Source organism: Aedes aegypti, chromosome 3 (genome assembly GCF_002204515.2).
Source record: "Aedes aegypti strain LVP_AGWG chromosome 3, AaegL5.0 Primary Assembly, whole genome shotgun sequence".
NCBI lineage: Eukaryota > Metazoa > Arthropoda > Insecta > Diptera > Culicidae > Aedes > Aedes aegypti.
In genome coordinates this window covers 231,090,515-231,107,633 of record NC_035109.1, presented here as the reverse complement: position 1 = coordinate 231,107,633, position 17,119 = coordinate 231,090,515, and the positions used below count along the sequence as shown (strand labels likewise).

General features: G+C 39.9%; 1 protein-coding gene across 1 annotated transcript; it reads left to right on the top strand.

The window, feature by feature from the left end:
* Nucleotides 1-1,134: 1,134 nt before the first annotated feature.
* On the top strand, nt 1,135-16,763 carry LOC5567945 (39S ribosomal protein L39, mitochondrial). Its single transcript, XM_001657706.2, has 5 exons — nt 1,135-1,324; nt 1,390-1,572; nt 15,838-16,080; nt 16,138-16,583; nt 16,643-16,763. The coding sequence occupies exons 1-5, from the start codon at nt 1,252-1,254 to the stop codon at nt 16,700-16,702; spliced, it is 1,005 nt and encodes a 334-aa protein (XP_001657756.2). The 5' UTR covers nt 1,135-1,251; the 3' UTR covers nt 16,703-16,763.
* Nucleotides 16,764-17,119: the final 356 nt, after the last annotated feature.

Here is a 17,119-nt window from a genome sequence, read left to right as displayed (position 1 = left end):
TGAGGACTTTTCGTGATAGGACTGACAGCTAAAAGTGTGAATGCAACCGATATGAAAGAGTAACCGAATCATGCGAGTGTTATCGGAGCTTTACATTTTCCTTTGCAATCGGAAAGTCACTCCGATCACGAAACGTCAAAAGCACATGGTAAACAAAAATAACAGCTGATCGCAGCTGTCTCATTGAGCTTTCGCCAACCGGTGTCACGAATACATCCGCAAATTTGCTGGTGGAAAATACTGCCGTTTGATTTTGCTGGGAACAGCTTATCTTTGTTCATATTTTCCATTAGCAATTTTTAAGTAGTGTTGGTGACATGTTACGTGTATGTACACGAGCGCAGACATCACTATGGATTGCCTTATTCACGCTAACTTTAAAGTACCCATTAAATGGGTTTCTTGTACCCATTCCTATTGCTAGTACTGAATTTTCAGAAAAAGGGTATTACACTCAGAAATAAAGATAGTCACAGAATTACTAAAGTTTATGCATTAATGACTGTTTTCTATCTGCCTCTCTTTCATTCTGCAGGGAATTTCTACACTTAATGTCATTTCGCCTTTTTCGGGAATTATATTCCTATTTGTCAATTGGGTCCTAAAATTTTTAATGAAATCTTGTTTTTATTCAATAACACGAAAGAGCATCTAACTGCAACTACTTTAGCAATTTTTCCCGCTCAAATAACGGCTATATCATGTTGAAATGTTAATTTAAAAATTGGGTCCATAAATGAACCATGACACTTAAGATCATGTTTGACGTTCGCTTAGTCGACAAAAACACCACAGGGCTTTTAGTTTTAACACTACCTGATATATATCAAAACCTTCTTAGAAATTGTTGTTCCCCGTATGTGCCGGCAAGAGGGGGGTATTTTTTACCCATTTTTGTAGAATCGATGAGGGGTATATTATGCCCATGTTTTGTAGTTCGAGGCAAATACTTTTGTTGGTCATATTTCATTTTCTGAATCGGTCTAAAGTTATTCTTAATGCACAATAAATGTTTTTTTCAGTGCATTTGCCAGTGTGCGAGCTACTTCTGAGTGGATTCAAATAGGCGTGCGAAGCTAACGTGGCGTGCAAAGCTTGACGTCAAGCGGCTGACGTTTAAATTGTAAATAGTAAACATAAACCTCCCGGTGGCACTTCGGCTAGTGTGACATAAGAGAATTTCGAGTAAAGTTATTTGCTTAATTGGGCCGAATTTAGTAGTAAATATATAAGTTTTAACAAATAAGAGCCATGAGTATCAGCAACAAAATGTTTGCCGTTAGTAGGAAGATGTTATCGGTGAACAGCATGCAACAAAATTCAAGTAAGTCTCCTTTCCTATCGAACCACGATTACGACTAGTATCGACAGCATGTTTTCCTACTTCAGGATTTTTCTCCGTTGCTTCGAGGCTACAGAGCTCTGCCAGCCAATTATTCACCCAGGAACAGCTTCGCCAGAAGGAAATGGTTGGCCGCATAGAGAAGATAGAGATTCGATACATTGGAACTCCCAAAGATACCACCCTAGTGATGAATCGAGGACTGTCCACACCGCACGACTGTGCCAAGCGTAAGTTGATTATAGTTGATTAGCAGGGCTGGCAGCAGGTCTCTTTTTAGAGACTTGGTCTCGTATTTCTAAAAAGTCTCTATTTTTAACGGAAAGTTTCTAAAGTCGCTTCATTCCTGCTTGCAATTTCTAGAGAAACCTTCAGAGTATTACGCGACTAATTACATGTTCTTCCGGAATTTCTTCTCAGATTCCTAGAGGAAAAGTTTCGGGATTATTGTAGTCATTTCTACAGAGATTTCTCCTGGAATGCCTTCAGAGATCCGTGGTGATTCCACCTCCAATTTTCCCTGAAATTCTTCCAGTGGCGTTTCGAAGGATGCTTAGAGACAAATCTTCAGAATTTGCTCCAGGAAATCCTTGAGCACTCCAACGCTTCTGTTTCCTGTATTTTCAACAAGGAATGTTTTCCAATAAACTTGCTAAGGGTTTACTCCAAACATTTTTTGACTAGTTCTCCACTGATTTTCCCAGTTGTTAACATAGGAAATCTTCTAAAGAAAACTACAGCAGTTCTTAAAAAAAAACAAAAGAAAAAATCCACAAATTCCTTCATGAATTCATCCTGATTCATACCCAAGAATTGCTCCGATAATTTCTCCCTAGGGTTATTCAAGGATATATGTGTATTACTCTTCTCTCATGCAGTTCTTGAAATCAATTTCTTTTCCCAAGTGAATAATGGCTTCTTCATAAGTTCAGCTAAGGTTGCACGTCGGCTAATACTACAGTCATTATTCCAGTGGTTCCTCTGATCATTCTTACGCAAATTGCGTCAGGAATTTTGTCCGATTATTTTCCGGATGTTTTTCATATTCATCAAATTCATCTTCGAAATTCCTCAAAAGTCCAGGAGTATTGAAAATACTCAGCTCATGAGCAAAAATCAGTCTATTTTAGGTACACTTGATGATCAGCTAAGGGGTAGGCCGTGATCTGCCAAGCTCGTTGAGCATTGACGATCATTGATCAAATCCTTTGTGATCTGCGCAGATCAGCAACAGAAATCAACTGATCACGGCAGTTATTTGACCAAATTAGAGTGTATTGAGGAATAATGTTTTTATCGAATAACAGTGCTCCATTTTTTGCTCCAATTGTACAGTCAGATAAAATGTTTTCGATTCAGAGTATGATATTTTTTAGGGCTCATTAAATCAGTTTATTGTCCTGAACGCGACGGACAAACTTGGTTCGTTGGGTAAACAAATGTTACTGGATGGTTTACCAGTGCCTGAAATTCATTCAGTTTTTTTTTTCTTAATCTAATGTTGCTATACAGGACATGTGTTAAATGAGCGAATACTGCAGTCCATTTGGGTAAAGAAGTACTTGGGCACCTTCTTGGCCGAATTATTTGAAATTTTGCGATAGAAAGTACATCTATACGATGCATCTTGTGGCCAAACATGAGCCCAATAGCTTCCGAAAAACCACCCAGCCGAAGTGAATCAAAAGTGCCATCAATCCGGCTTGTGCGTTGTAAATTTGCATCGCGCAGTAGGAGATGGGGTGCAATTGCATTGAAGGCACTAAGTAATATCGATTGATGACCGCTGCTGATCCTTATATTGGTAAGATTGTTTGCAGTATGTACTATACACGAAGTCTGGAAAAAAACAAGCTTGCCGCAGTATCTGGTTCTGCTGATGGCGGCAGAGGACACGATTGCACCATAGTTAAGCATGTTAATGCCATTTCCTTATTGATATGTTCCACGAGTCTTTATAATCAAATAGATGAAAATGGATAGGCCAAATATCGGATGGGAAAGTAAGAATGATTTTTCCAAACGTTAAAGTTCATTAAATTGTTTTTTTTTACAATGACATTTGGTTTGATTTGTTTACACCGTACACAGTAGTCGTGATACTGGTACGCATTGGTGTTGAATTACTGTTGCTAAGTGAAATTCCAAGCTCATTGTTTATTTCAACAGTGATCACTCATGATCACTAACTAGATTCTGATTGAGTGGCACAGTTCGCTCACAGAATATGGAAGCTTTGATTGCTTGAAGCTCATGCTCATCAAGCTCGCTCACGTCTTCAATGCCTAATGCTAAGGGTTTACTCCAAACATTTTTTGACTAGTTCTCCACTGATTTTCCCAGTTGTTACCATAGGAAATCTTCTAAAGAAAACTACAGCAGTTCTCAAAAAAAAAACAAAGAAAAAATCCACAAATTCCTTCACGAATTCATCCACATTTATACCCAAGAATTGCTCCGATAATTTCTCCCTAGGGTTATTCAAGGATATATGTGTATTACTCTTCTCTCATGCAGTTCTTCATATCAATTTATTTTTCCAAAGTAAAATTTCAATAGCTTCTTCATAAGTTCAATGAAGGTTTCACATCAACTAATACTACAGTCATTATTCCAGTGGTTCCTCTGATCATTCTTACGCAAATTGCGTCAGGAATTTTGTCCGATTATTTTCCGGATGTTTTCCATATTCATTCAGGAGTTTTTTTTTTCAGAAAATCTTGTACGAGCGCATCAAAGGTTACTTTAGTTTAAAACAAGTCCCGGATTAAAAATGTCCAATTGTTTTTTGATGAAAAACTTTCTTGAAATTAAAATTTGCCCGGAGACATTCTTGAAAAAAAAAATCAAAGACTTGTTTAGGGTATTTCTCAGAGATTTTCTGGAATAATTCCTTAGAAATCTTAGAAGGCATCTCTGGAGTACCGTTTTGATTCATATTACGGACACCCCAGTGAAGAAAATCTCATCCAAAAGCACATAAATCAAATCATCAAGCTTACACTTAATTTTTGAATCGTGAGTAAAGTTTTTAAATTAGCAACTTGAACAACCTTGAATAAATAAAAATGTGTGACCTTTTCAGTGTTTATTTCGGACGCTAACTCTCTTTGACTCCATACATCGCACACTTTGATTCAAGTTCTGGACTGCTCATAAAAAGCCTAATCAGAAAATTCAAACCATTGATTAGGCTCGCCCAGCCATTAGATTGACGTCTAAGCTAGTCGGGCAATTCACATTTAATGGATAACTATAATAGAAATTGCTTATAAAACACACCTCCAAAGTAACTAAGTTCGAACGGCGAGAGTGTCCGGAATTTGAATCAGAAAGATAGCTCTTAAAGCTGTTCTTAGATAAATTTCTGGTTGAAATGTTAAAGAAATCCTGAACAACAATTTTGTTGCAAATCTAAGAAATCTCTGGAGAAAATACTGAAAGAATTTTTGATAGAATCTCAGAAGTAAATCTACTCCTGAAGAAATCTTTGTAGTATTTTCTGAAACAAATTATGAGTAAATACTTGAAAAAAATCGTGGAGAAAAAGTAAGAGGTTGTTTCCGAGATTCGACCGCCAAATTCACGTTGGATAACGTTAGTTTCTTCTATTTTATGGTTTGAGACCGTCCCGAACCTATGAAAGATTTCTACTGCTAAAAATCCAATCAATTTTCACACTATATGTTGCATGTCGATTCTGACCTATTATGGACATTTTGTGTTATTATTTGTTTGGTTCGGTTAACACTTCAACAATAGAACCGGTCGATGGAAGAAGAAGCATGAGCGGTAACTTTTGCTCTTGAAACAAATATTCCGGTTGAACGTTAGATCCATGCACATTTTTGGTTTCCGCTTCCCACTATACGGAGCCTGTATTATGAACGCAATGATCGATGAAAGTTCCACCAGATCGGTTATGTATAAAAAAACATACAACAGAGTTTTCTTTTGCCGATTTAGTGCGCTTTTTTGAGTACATAAAGGTTCCGATTTTAACAGCCCTTTTTTCGATTTTTTCAGCCTTCCTTCAAATTATAAACATTTTTTCAGATTGTTCCTCCCCTAAGTTTCTAAAAGCTTTATCAGGGATGATTATGAAAAAATGGTGACAATAAAAAGTTTTCTTTAGAAAGGGGCTTTTTTTTGTTTTTTACAAGGGGGGAATCTGCGAACAGATCCCCTAAGAAGATAACTCAGAGAATGCGGGGATGACGCACCAACGACGACCCGCTAAAACCAGCCTATGCACTGTGTTTGAGCAATTCTTTTAAAATTGCACAAGTGGTGAACAGTGCATCGACATTACCCTTGGCCTGAGACCCTTATCTTCCCGGAATCACCTTACGGTATTTCTTCGCAACAATGTCCTGACAGAAACTGCGTCAGGTGGAAGTTCACTTCCCCATGGTTTCTACTATACCAATCTGACACATTTGGTATTAACCGATGGGTCCATCTACCTTTAGTGGAGTTATCCCATTCCTGCGGTCAGCTTCTGAGCGTTTCCTCTTTACACGTGTCGCGGACTCCTCTGGTACCCCTTTGGTTGAAGCATTGATCATCTTCCTTGATGATGAGCCCGACGGGCGTCATCCCGGCTATGATGCACACGGCCTCTTTAGATACCGTCCGGTATGTACTTGCAACTCTTAAGCAAATTATCCTGTACGTGCTTTCCAACCGCTTTAGGTTTCTGCTCGTTCTAAGCGCTTTTGACCAGATTGCTCCTCCATACCTTAGTATGGATAGCGCCACGCTTGCCAGTAGCTTACGTTTGCTGGCAATTACAGCAGAGCTGTTAGACATCATCCTCGAGAGCGCCACTATAGCCGTAGATGCCCTTTTACAGGCATATTCAACGTGGCTAGCGAAGCTGAGCTTGTCATCGATCATTACCCCAAGATGCCTAAGGGATCGCTTGGACTCTATGGTGCAATCACCTACCGAGATAAGCGTCCGTTGCTCGGACTTGTGGTTGTTAACCACCACCACCTCAGTCTTGTGACGGACCAGTCATAGTTTCCTAGACTTCATCCATTCCTCAACTATGGAAATAGAGTGCGCTGCTGTCAACTCTACTTCCTCCATCGATTCACCATAGACCACTAGGGTGATATCGTCGGCGAAGCAAACAATCTTAACACCCGTCGGAAGGGGCAGCCTCAGTACGTCATCATACATCGCATTCCATAACAGCGGGCCCAGGATTGAACCTTGAGGTACTGCCGCGGTAATTCGAACGCTTTTCTGCCCCTCCTCTGTGTCATACAGTAGAATCCAGTGGCGCGGGAAGTGGGTAGGACAGGTAGGACATGTACTACGCACAAAAATGCCTGGGTAGGACAGTCAAAGGATTGTCCTACCCACGATTCTACAAAAAAATCAAGATCAGCGCAAGAGCACAACTATTCCATATTGATTTTCGTGCCACCTCTTGTTTTTTGAAACATTCATGTTTTGATAAATATTTTACTATGCACATAAAAATTACCACACCTTGTTTGAAAATGTTGTGAAAAATATGAAATTAGTGTAGTCCCATATTGAAAAATTGAATGCATAACAGTCTCTAACTCTCTACAAGTTCTTGGCTTATTCCATAGTTATTTATGGATGTAGTTCGTAGTAAATTCATGAAAAATGATTTGATTAAATTCCTAAACATATTTAGAGCAGATTATGACGATTTTTTAAAATTTCGTTTTGATTATTGTTGAAGAAATTCCTGCGTAATGTATGACTCGATGAAACATTTTCCAAACAGCTTTAGTTTCTCCTGAATACTTTTGCAATTAGACGAGTTATTTCTGTGCAAAGAAAAAAAATACAAATTACAAATACAAATTCACAGAATATTTGCTGTTTATCCATGTTAGAAATAGATGAGGAAATTAGAACAATCTCACTTATTGTTAAATAAAAGCAGTTTGGTCTGTTTTTGTCAAATTTGTTTAATAAAATTGTTTTAAAAGAGATTTAAATATTTTTTAATATAAAGGATAACGAAAGTAGATGAGTTGGTCTCTATTTTAATGCAAGTTCCAATGTTTAGTGGAAGGTCTCTAAAGTATATATTGTAACCAAAATGGTCTCTAAAGTCTCTTATTTACTTATCCTGCTTGCATTGAATTGTAAGGCTCCGAAGAAACCTTTAGTGACTATAACTGGTTCAACAAGCTCTTGAAAAATTTCGTCTCAGATTCCCAGAGGAAAAACTTCATGAATTATCATAGTGATTTAATTTAGAACACTTTCAGGGATTTCTATAGAAATTTTTCTAGAGTTTTCTCTACAAATTCTACCAGAAATTCTTCAAGCGATTTGTCAAAAGGACGCTTAGAAGAGTTTCTTCAGAATTTGCTTTAGGGAATCCTTGAGCACCCTAAGCCATTAACTCCAGTAACTTCCTCAGGTATTACTTTGATTGTTTTTCCAAAACTATTATAGAACTTCCTCTAGATATTTTTTCGCTAATTCTTCTACCGAATTCTCTAGGAGATCGTTCAAAGATTTCTAAAGAATTTCTTCGGAGGAAAACGGGTTTTTTTAAAGAAACCCTACAAGACTTCCTCCTCTCTTCCTTCAAAATTTCATCTACGTTTCCACCCAGAAATCTGTAATTCCTTGAGGGGTTTGAAAATTTTTTTTTCCAGCATTTATCTAAGGTAGTACTCCTGCAGTTTTAGCAAACATTCCTTCAATACGAAACATTCTCATGCACTCTTCAAAATTATATCAGTTTTCACACCAGTTTATACTTCAGAAATTTTTCCAATTATCCCTTCGATCATTCCTACACAAATTACTAAGACATTCTGTCCATTGGTTTTCGAGAAATTTCTTTAGAAAATCCTGCAGAATACTATCCCGAGATTCGATTGATTTTTTTTAGATTATCTAGGAAGTTATTTCTATGGAGTTATTTCATGATCCTTGCTCATTAATGGTGACTTTGAAACTTACCCAAGTTTTATCAGAGATTACTCTAGGATTTTCATTAGAAATATTTCACGGATTTATATTTTCGGAAAATTTCCTTGGCATTTTCCTGGAGACATTCTTAGGAGAATTCGTGACAAAAATCGTTCAAGACTTACTTGAGAAAAACTCAAAGAATTACTGGAAGAATTTCTGTAGAAATCTAAGAAGAAATATCTGGAACAATTGCTGAAGGTATCTTAAGGGAAATCCCTACTTGCAGTCTTATATAAATTGTAAGAGACAACTTTCAAGGAAATTGGTAGAAATTTTTGGAGAAGTTATTGAATGAAGTTTAGAAGATGTTTTGACTAGGAATCTTATAGGATGTCCCACAGAAATCTATGGATGAATCCTGGGAGGGAGAAACCAATACAAACTTTCTGTACGTCATAGTGAGCCGGGATTCCGCTGTCACGAACTGTCACTGTGAGTCCAGATCTCAAACATCGGACTAACATGGAAAAAGCGCGTAACTGATTAAAACACATTTTCGCATTTCATCAAAAGTGACAAAAATTGAATGAAAATCAATTCATGCACATAATGCAAGTAATGTCACGTGAGCACCTTTCAACTGATTGAATATGAAGCATTGAAAAACGCATAAGGTACCCCGGGGCAAGTGAGAATCCGGGGTAAGTGGGGCGTTTCGTCATAGCTCAACTAGGAAAAGTTTTTCATGGGGGTATTCTTCTAGAAAGTTGAAGATACAATGACAAGGAATGTATTTAGTACTAAACATATTGTTATTTTTATTACCACGTGGTTCATGTAAAAGTTGTCAGTTCAGCGCCATTTTCAACTTGCAAGACAAATTGTGACACGTTTCACGTCTTGCATTGATTCGCAAAAAATAAATGTGTTTTAAATCGAATTTCCATCAGTAAGCTATAATTTTTAGTATTATTACAAGCTGCTAACGAAAAACCAGTATTTTGTTTTCATTTCATATGAAATTTTCGATGGTCTATTTTACCCCAAAATATATTTGTACCTGGGGTAAGTGGGACCTATCAAAACAAAAACCAGAATCAAAACTTTTCGTACACGTTTCATACATTTTGCTAGAGAGTAGCACTAAAACATTCAAACAAATGATTTTTATCAAAAAAGATCAACCTCAAATTACGTAATTGCATAAGAGGGAGAAGAAAAATGTTATTATTCCTTATTTTTTAATTATTTTTTTTTTTATTTTTGAAATACGACTTCAAAATTGAACAAACACACAGCTGAAATTTGAAATGCATTATGAGAACGAACGATTACTTTTCTATGTTATTTGAACTATATTTGTTATTTCTACCAAATTAAGTAGTACCTTAGTTTTACTTTTTCCAATGAAAATTAATATTTAGTGCATAGAAAACTGTGGCCCTTTTTACATGTTTGTCAGGAAAGATCGAAGGTACACAAAAAAAGAAAACTAGCGGTTTTCCCAAGCCTGCCTTGATTGTTGTTGGCAAGCTGGAGTTATCTTGCAGTTCAAACAAAAACTATGTTCTATATTTCGTGCGTAGTATTGGTGCCTCCCTCCCAGGATGAATCACTTGCTAAAATGTTGGAGCAGTTGAGACTTCCTTGAAAAATTTATCAAACAATTTTTGGAGGAATGATTTCTGAAGCCTTTCAACAACACTCTTCAGATGATTTCTGAAATAATCGTTGGAAAAATTCCATTTCTGTGGTTCTCATTGGGAAAATCAGGATTGAATTCTTGTGGGATCTTGAACAAATTTTTTGTACAGAAACAGTAGAATTTCATCAACTCAACTCAAAATCAACCAAAATGTCACTTACACCCTTTTGCGTCTGAGCTCCTCAAACATAGAAACTTTGAATTTACAGTCCAGAGTTGAAATTATTCTTAGCTTCATTGTGCACAAAATATTTGCTAACGTTTGTCCTATCCATGGATTCGAACGTGGACGCGCCTCTGGTAGAATCCTACCATCAAAATAGCTTTCTAGAAGCTTACCGGTACCTTGAGGCGGTGAAGCGCGTGTGCTATTGCTTCCCAGCTTGCGCTGTTGAACGCATTCTTCACATCCAGAGTGACAACCGCACAGTAACGGATGCCGCTCCTTTTATGCTCGGTTGCCACCTCAGCTGTCTGAGCGACCGACTGGACGGCGTCTAGAGTAGATTTACCTTTCCTGAATCCAAACTGGTTGTTGGACAGACCGTGCGCACTCTCCGTAAACGGTACTAGCCTGTTGAGAATCAACCTCTCAAATAACTTGCCCGTCCTATCTAATAGACAGATAGGTCTATATGCCGATGGGTCACCTGGTGGTTTCCCCGCCTTTGGTAGTAGCACCAATTTATGTCGCTTCCATACGTCCGGGAAGATTCCTTGATCAGTGCAGCGTTGCATCGTGGTTCTGACCATGTCTGGATCCGCGTTCACCACCGCTTTTAAGGCAACATTCGGGATACCGTAATTTCGGGTGAAATTGATCATTTTTCACGTTTTCTCTAGTCTGTTTTCTATAATGTTAACAAAGCCAAACAACTAAATGCAGGAAAACAAGTACGAAGGTGAGCCTCATCGACTCATGTACCGAAATTTTCTGACAAATGTCATTTTAGTGTTAACAAATATCTCTAGAATAAAAAATCAGGGGATATCATTTCGGGGTGAAATTGATCACTTGTCAATGCCATTATTGTTAGTTTTCAAAACAACTCTACATGATAAATTTGAGCTCCCTGAATCCGAATATGCTTGTCAAATTCTTAACAATGCAATATTTATATAAATAACGAATAGCTGAATTTCAAGAATTACGTGGAAAACGCCTAAATGTATGCAATTTCCTAAGGAATTCAATGATATCTAACATAAATTCAATTATTTCAACCATATGAGCTAATTGGTAAGAGTTTTGGCGATGAAATCTGGTTTGGGGATAAATCTCAAGCATCCTCACAAACTTTCAGGTTTATACCATGTTCAAATCCTTGCTTAGAAATAGAAGTTCATAGGTGTTTGTCAATACTTCACCGTGCATGATTTTGAAATTTTACATTATTTTCACAGTAATAAACATTCTTTAACGCAAAAAACTTCACAACACACAATTCGACAATAGTTACGACAAACAACGTTCATTTGCTGCAGCTTACATTGATATTTGTGCTCCATTACCAATAAATAAAATCGTGTGATACGATGATCAATTTCACCCTTCTGATCAATTACACCCGATTTTACGGTACCATCGGATCCCGGTGCCTTGTTTGACGCGAATGATTTCACGACTTCTGCCAGCTCTTCATTCGTCACTCTCGCCACTTCTTCTCCTTCATCTGCCGCATAAGGCACTGGGGGCCATGGGTTTATGGGATGGTGCGGGAAGAGTACATCGATTATCGATCGCAGCAACTCAGGCGACTTCTCTTGGGGCACTATGGCACCTTTGGTCTTAGCCATTACCACTATGTAGGCGTCACCCCATGGACTAGAATTGGCACTTTCGCATGCACTATCAAAGCATGCCCGTTTTCGACCCTTGATTTCCTTTTTGAGAGCCAACTTTGCCTCTCTGAATGCTGCACCGCGTTCTTCTCTTAGTGCTTCTGTGCGTGCGCGTTGCATTCTTCGTCTAGCCCGAAAGCAGATTGCTCGAAGATTTGCAATTGATTCGCACCACCAGTACACCGGCGGCCTGTTCTCTCTAGGAAGGGACTTTTCTCGGCATGGAAGCATCACACGTTCGTGATATTACAGCAACCAGCTCTTCACCGTTTAACTCCAGAGTGTTCCGTTCGCGCCTCAAGGCTTCAGTGAATACTTCGCCGTCGAAGCGCGCTGTTTTCCATCCTCGGGCTTGGGTCGAGTTACATCGCGCTGCCTTCCACCCGCCTGGTATTATACTATAGCGAATCGATTGATGATCGCTATGAGTATAAACGTCATCAACGCGCCAGTTCATGGTACCTGAAACGTCACGTCTATAATCGATTCTGCACCATTTCTGCGGAAGGTACTCACTGTACCCACATTTGCCAGCTCTACATTTAATTGTGAATTTGTTTATCGGCATATCGGTCCATTTTGCTCGAAGTAAGAGGGAGCATGGAGAAGAAAGCAATGAATACTAGATGGACAGGTACCGTAAGGGAACGGCGAGAGAAATTGGATTAGATGTTGAAGAGGGCATACCATATTAAACAGTATTACTTGAAACGTCACTTCCTTGTGGCTAACGTCCCCTATGGGAACGGCTTGGGTGTGTTTTGAGAATGACACTACCAAGACAGCCAAAAGGAAGGAGGTTTCAAGCGCCCTAATACTGTTTGGCGATCAAGCAGGTTCTATCGATCGATGGCTCTACATTTAATGCGGGCAGGGATTCCAACAATAGCTGGTCTCTTTGGTTGGTGCAGCGGCTACTCCACTCCTCTGCCCAAGCATTTAAGTCGCCAGCTATAACTACTGTCGATTAGCTAGTTCGGCTATCATCCTATCGACCATGTGCGAAAATTCCTCAATCAACCACCTTGGGGGCGCGTAACAACTGCAATAGAACACGCCGTTGATTTTTGCTATCGCAAAACCATCATTTGAGCTAGAGACTACTTCTTGGATTGGGTATCGTCCTGTCGTCCCTATACCTGCTAGCTGTTGAGACCTATCCGCCACCCAGTTCCCGTTGTTGGCTGGTATGCGGTATGGGTCCGATACTAACACCACGTCAGTCTTGGTTTCCGAGACTGACTGCCAAAGCAGCTGCTGGGCTGCATCACAGTGGTTTAAGTTCTACTGTGTTTTGGCTACTTTGATACTCCGCTTGTGCCCGGACATTTGGGTCCGCCCGTTAAGTGTCCGTTGTCTGCTCTGTCGACACATATTAGGCATTTATCGATTTGCTTACAATCGCTTGCCCTATGGCTTTCGGTGCTGCATTTTCTGCACATCTTACTTCTGTCGGGACCATTGCAATTCCACGACTTATGGCCCTTCCCGAAACACCTGAAGCAACCTTCAGGAGGCTGTTGTATGCTCAACAGGCAAACCGACAGCCTACCTTGAGTATGCCCAAGTTCTTCGCTTTGTTGGCCTCTGCAACCAGCAGTCTGATCGTCGCCACCTGGGTGACCTGCGGGTCCGGATGGCCTTACTGGCTACGTCGATATCACACTGCCCTTTGAGGGCAGCCGAGACCTCCGCTGCATCGGTGACCTCATCCAGATTTTTACACTGGAGAGTTGCTTCAGCAGTAAGGGACCTTACATCAACCTCGTCGCCAAGTACTTCTTGTGCCAGTTGCTTATAGACTGAACCCTTTTCCTTGGCGTCCTTCTTTAAGACTAGGATCATTTCACCAATCCTAGTTCGCCTTATGCTCCGCACGTCTGCGCCCAATTGCGATAGCTTCTCCGTGCTTCGCATCGCCTTCAGAACCTCGGCGTATTTCGTTTCCTCCGTTTTGATAACGAGGGCTTCACCTAAATTCCTACGTTTCGCTGTTTTCGGTTTAGCGCCCTCCTTGGGCTCCGTTTTCAGTTTCCTCTGTTTTTTTCTTATTTTCAACACGTATCCACTGGTTGCTGTTGCCTTGCGCCCGTGGTTCCTGTGGATGCACTGCCTGGTTCGGGTTATCCCGTGGCTCCTTTTTCTTGCCGTTCTTGGCCTTAGGCTTGGTGTTGGCCTCTCCTTTGTTGCCATGTCCTCTTGATCGCGGGACTTGGCTCATGCCAGCTTTTCCGCTCAGGAGGACGGCCACGTAGGTCACTTTTCCCTTAGCAACCATACGTCTTTTCGCCACGTATTCATCCTCGGATGGTCCCCTCTTTCGCATCGCGTATCGAATAATATCATCAGATATATTTGCGTTGCCTGTGAAGGAAAAAACTTCGGTCTGACACGACCTAGTGTCTTTTTGGCCTTCTACCTTGCCAAGTTGTTCCTTGGCTTTCTCGTAGTCCTGCTTTGCAGCTAGGACTGATTGTCGCAATTTCAGTAGACTTGTTTTCAAATCTTTCCTGATATTGCTTTTGCTCTTAACAAACTCGATGATGACATCAAGTTGCTCAGCAGCTACCTGCATTTTAGGGAGGTACTCCCTATTGCGATCCATGGCCTCGATTAGTCCCGGGCTATCGGTCACCTCACATGTTGCACTGGAGCGGCCAGTGCCTGCCGTCGTCACAGTATCTAGGCTTTTGCCCACACTGTTTTCACTAAAGTTGATGTTGGTCACCTCCTTCCTTGGCGGGAACCTTAGCCGGTTACTGATAGGTCCCGAAGCCTCTCCTTCACATTCCGCTAGTTGTTTGTTTTGATTGATCATCTCTTATTAGTCCCCCAAAGAGCCGCTATCCATCTCCGCTAGAATAGTCGCCTTTATGATCCCATGGTTATCTATGCAAGCAGAGAGGCCATGCTAGGGTTGACATAGTCCTTTATGGGGTATTATGTTCAGAGCCGGATAGGAACCAACCAGGCGACGGATTTGGAACGTACTCTAAGGCCTGCCACGGTTTTACGGGACGGGGGCAGCCTGCGCCATTAACCAACTCGCCGTTTCGGGCCAGTGTCACCCGACCCTACTAAGGGAGTAGAATGTCGCCGCTGTCAGCCTCAAAGAAAATTATCCAGTACATTTACTGTTACTTGTCTTTAGTCGTGCACTGCCAGTATACATAATCCGAAGGAGCGAAAATCTTAATGTTTCAATGTAGGACAATCCAGCTTTATTGCATGAGAGAAGTTCTTGGTGATATTCTCACAACGGCCATTCAGAATGGTTCGACGGATGTAGATGAAAGATCATTATGATAAAAATAACGCGACGACATGTTAGTAAGCTCAGAACGATTATTGTATTTGCAACTGTTAATTTAGATAGTTAAGCTAAGGGTCGATTATTGTATATAACTTTTTATAGAAGTAGAAGAATAGCGCGCATGCGAAGTAATGACCTTCCATCCCATCTTCTAGTGCTCACCACTAGCACAACATTTTATTCTGGCACTTTAGAACGTCCATGTTGTAACTTGTTCACACAAGAAATCTGCCTCGACCGAGTTGGCAGAACGCGCCCATACCCCTTTCTGAACCGAAGGACAGGGCTTTTTTAAAAGAACATCTTATAACAATATTTTAATACTGCCATCAAAATGTTCTAAAAATGATCTAATTTGATAATTTGCCTTATTTCGAAAAAAAATCAATCTTCTTTTGGAATTTTGCTCAGCAATAAAGTTGGAAATAGTAAACTTCTGGTTAGGTTGCAAAAGTATTGCAAATTCAAATTCACGGTTCCCTGTACTTTGAATTGCCAAAATCTTAACAGTAAAATGGGGATTTTTCTTCCAAAGTTATCAAAGGGAGCTTCAGAATCATTTCCATTTTTTTTGAATCCTCTGTAAAAGTTGCATTAGTGCTTTATAAAAAACGACTTTATATTTAGAGACTGGTGCAAAAAAAAAGTAACTCGCTGCCAGCCCTGCTAACTAACAAATCATGATGCACCTAACTGAATGAAAACTTATTCCAGACATTGGCGAGAAGTACTGTCGATTCTCCGCACTGGCCCTCCTGGACAACAATACAGCATGGGATATGCGAAGACCTTTGGAAGAACCTTGTACACTTCAACTCCTGAACTTTACTTCGGCGGATCCGCATTTAGTTAACAAAGCATTTTGGAGAACTTGTTCGTTCCTTCTGGGATCGGTGCTACACAAAAGCTTCAAGGATGAAGCTGGTCTCTTCCTGCACAGTTTTCCGAAGCCAAATGGTAAGCAATAGTTAAGGTTACTAAAGTCTGAAAAACTGAATGTTTGTTTCATTTCAGTTAAAACGGGCAGCTTCGTTCACGACATCGCCCTATCTAAAAACGGTTGGAAGCCAACGAGCCAAGAGCTGCGTGCTCTGTCGATAGAGATGATCAAACTGTCCCAGCAAGATCTTCCCATTGAACGTCTAGACGTGACCAGCGAAGTAGCTCAGCAAATGTTCAGTGATAATCCATATAAGCGTGAGCAGATTCCAAGCATATCTAGTCAGAACAATGGATTGATAACGGTCTATCGAGTGGGAGATCACGTGGACATCAGTAAAGGAACCATGGTCAGTTCAACTGGCTTGGTTGGAAAATGTACAATTGCTGCAATACACGAAGTACCCAAGTCGAGTGCGGACAAACTTTCGCTCTATCGAGTACAGGGTGTGGCACTACCTATTGGATTGAACTTGAATCACTTTGCCTATGGTATTTTGGAGGATCGCGCTAAAAAACTGGTAAGTTGATATTTATTATAACGACAGACAATCCATACTTATCTAAGCTTCTTTTGTAGAATCCCGCAAAACTGCCAAATGAACCATATGAAGAAGTCGCAGCTGAACAAGTAGCATAGAAGGCAATATTGGGGAGCAATACTATCCTTGAATAAAGATCAATTTTGTCATTCACAAACTATAACTATTACATCTTTATAATTCAGTGATATATTTCTGCACGGAATTTGAGTCATAATATTTCTACAAATCGACCAATTCTTCTTTTATTCAGAAGTTTCTGCAAGGTCTCTATTTTAATGCAAGTTTTTTTATTTTTGAAGGCGGGTCTCTAAAGTCTTTATTTTGAACAAAAGGGACATAAATATTATAATGGTTTTTTTCTCCTTAACCACTGCAAGCAACTCTGATGTAAAATTCCACAGGCTCCAGAGAAATCTTTAAAGACTAAAACGCTGACTGATTCTTCAAGAATTTCTACTCAGATTCTTCAAGGAAAAGATTCAGGAATTATCGTAGTGATCTTTCAATTTTTT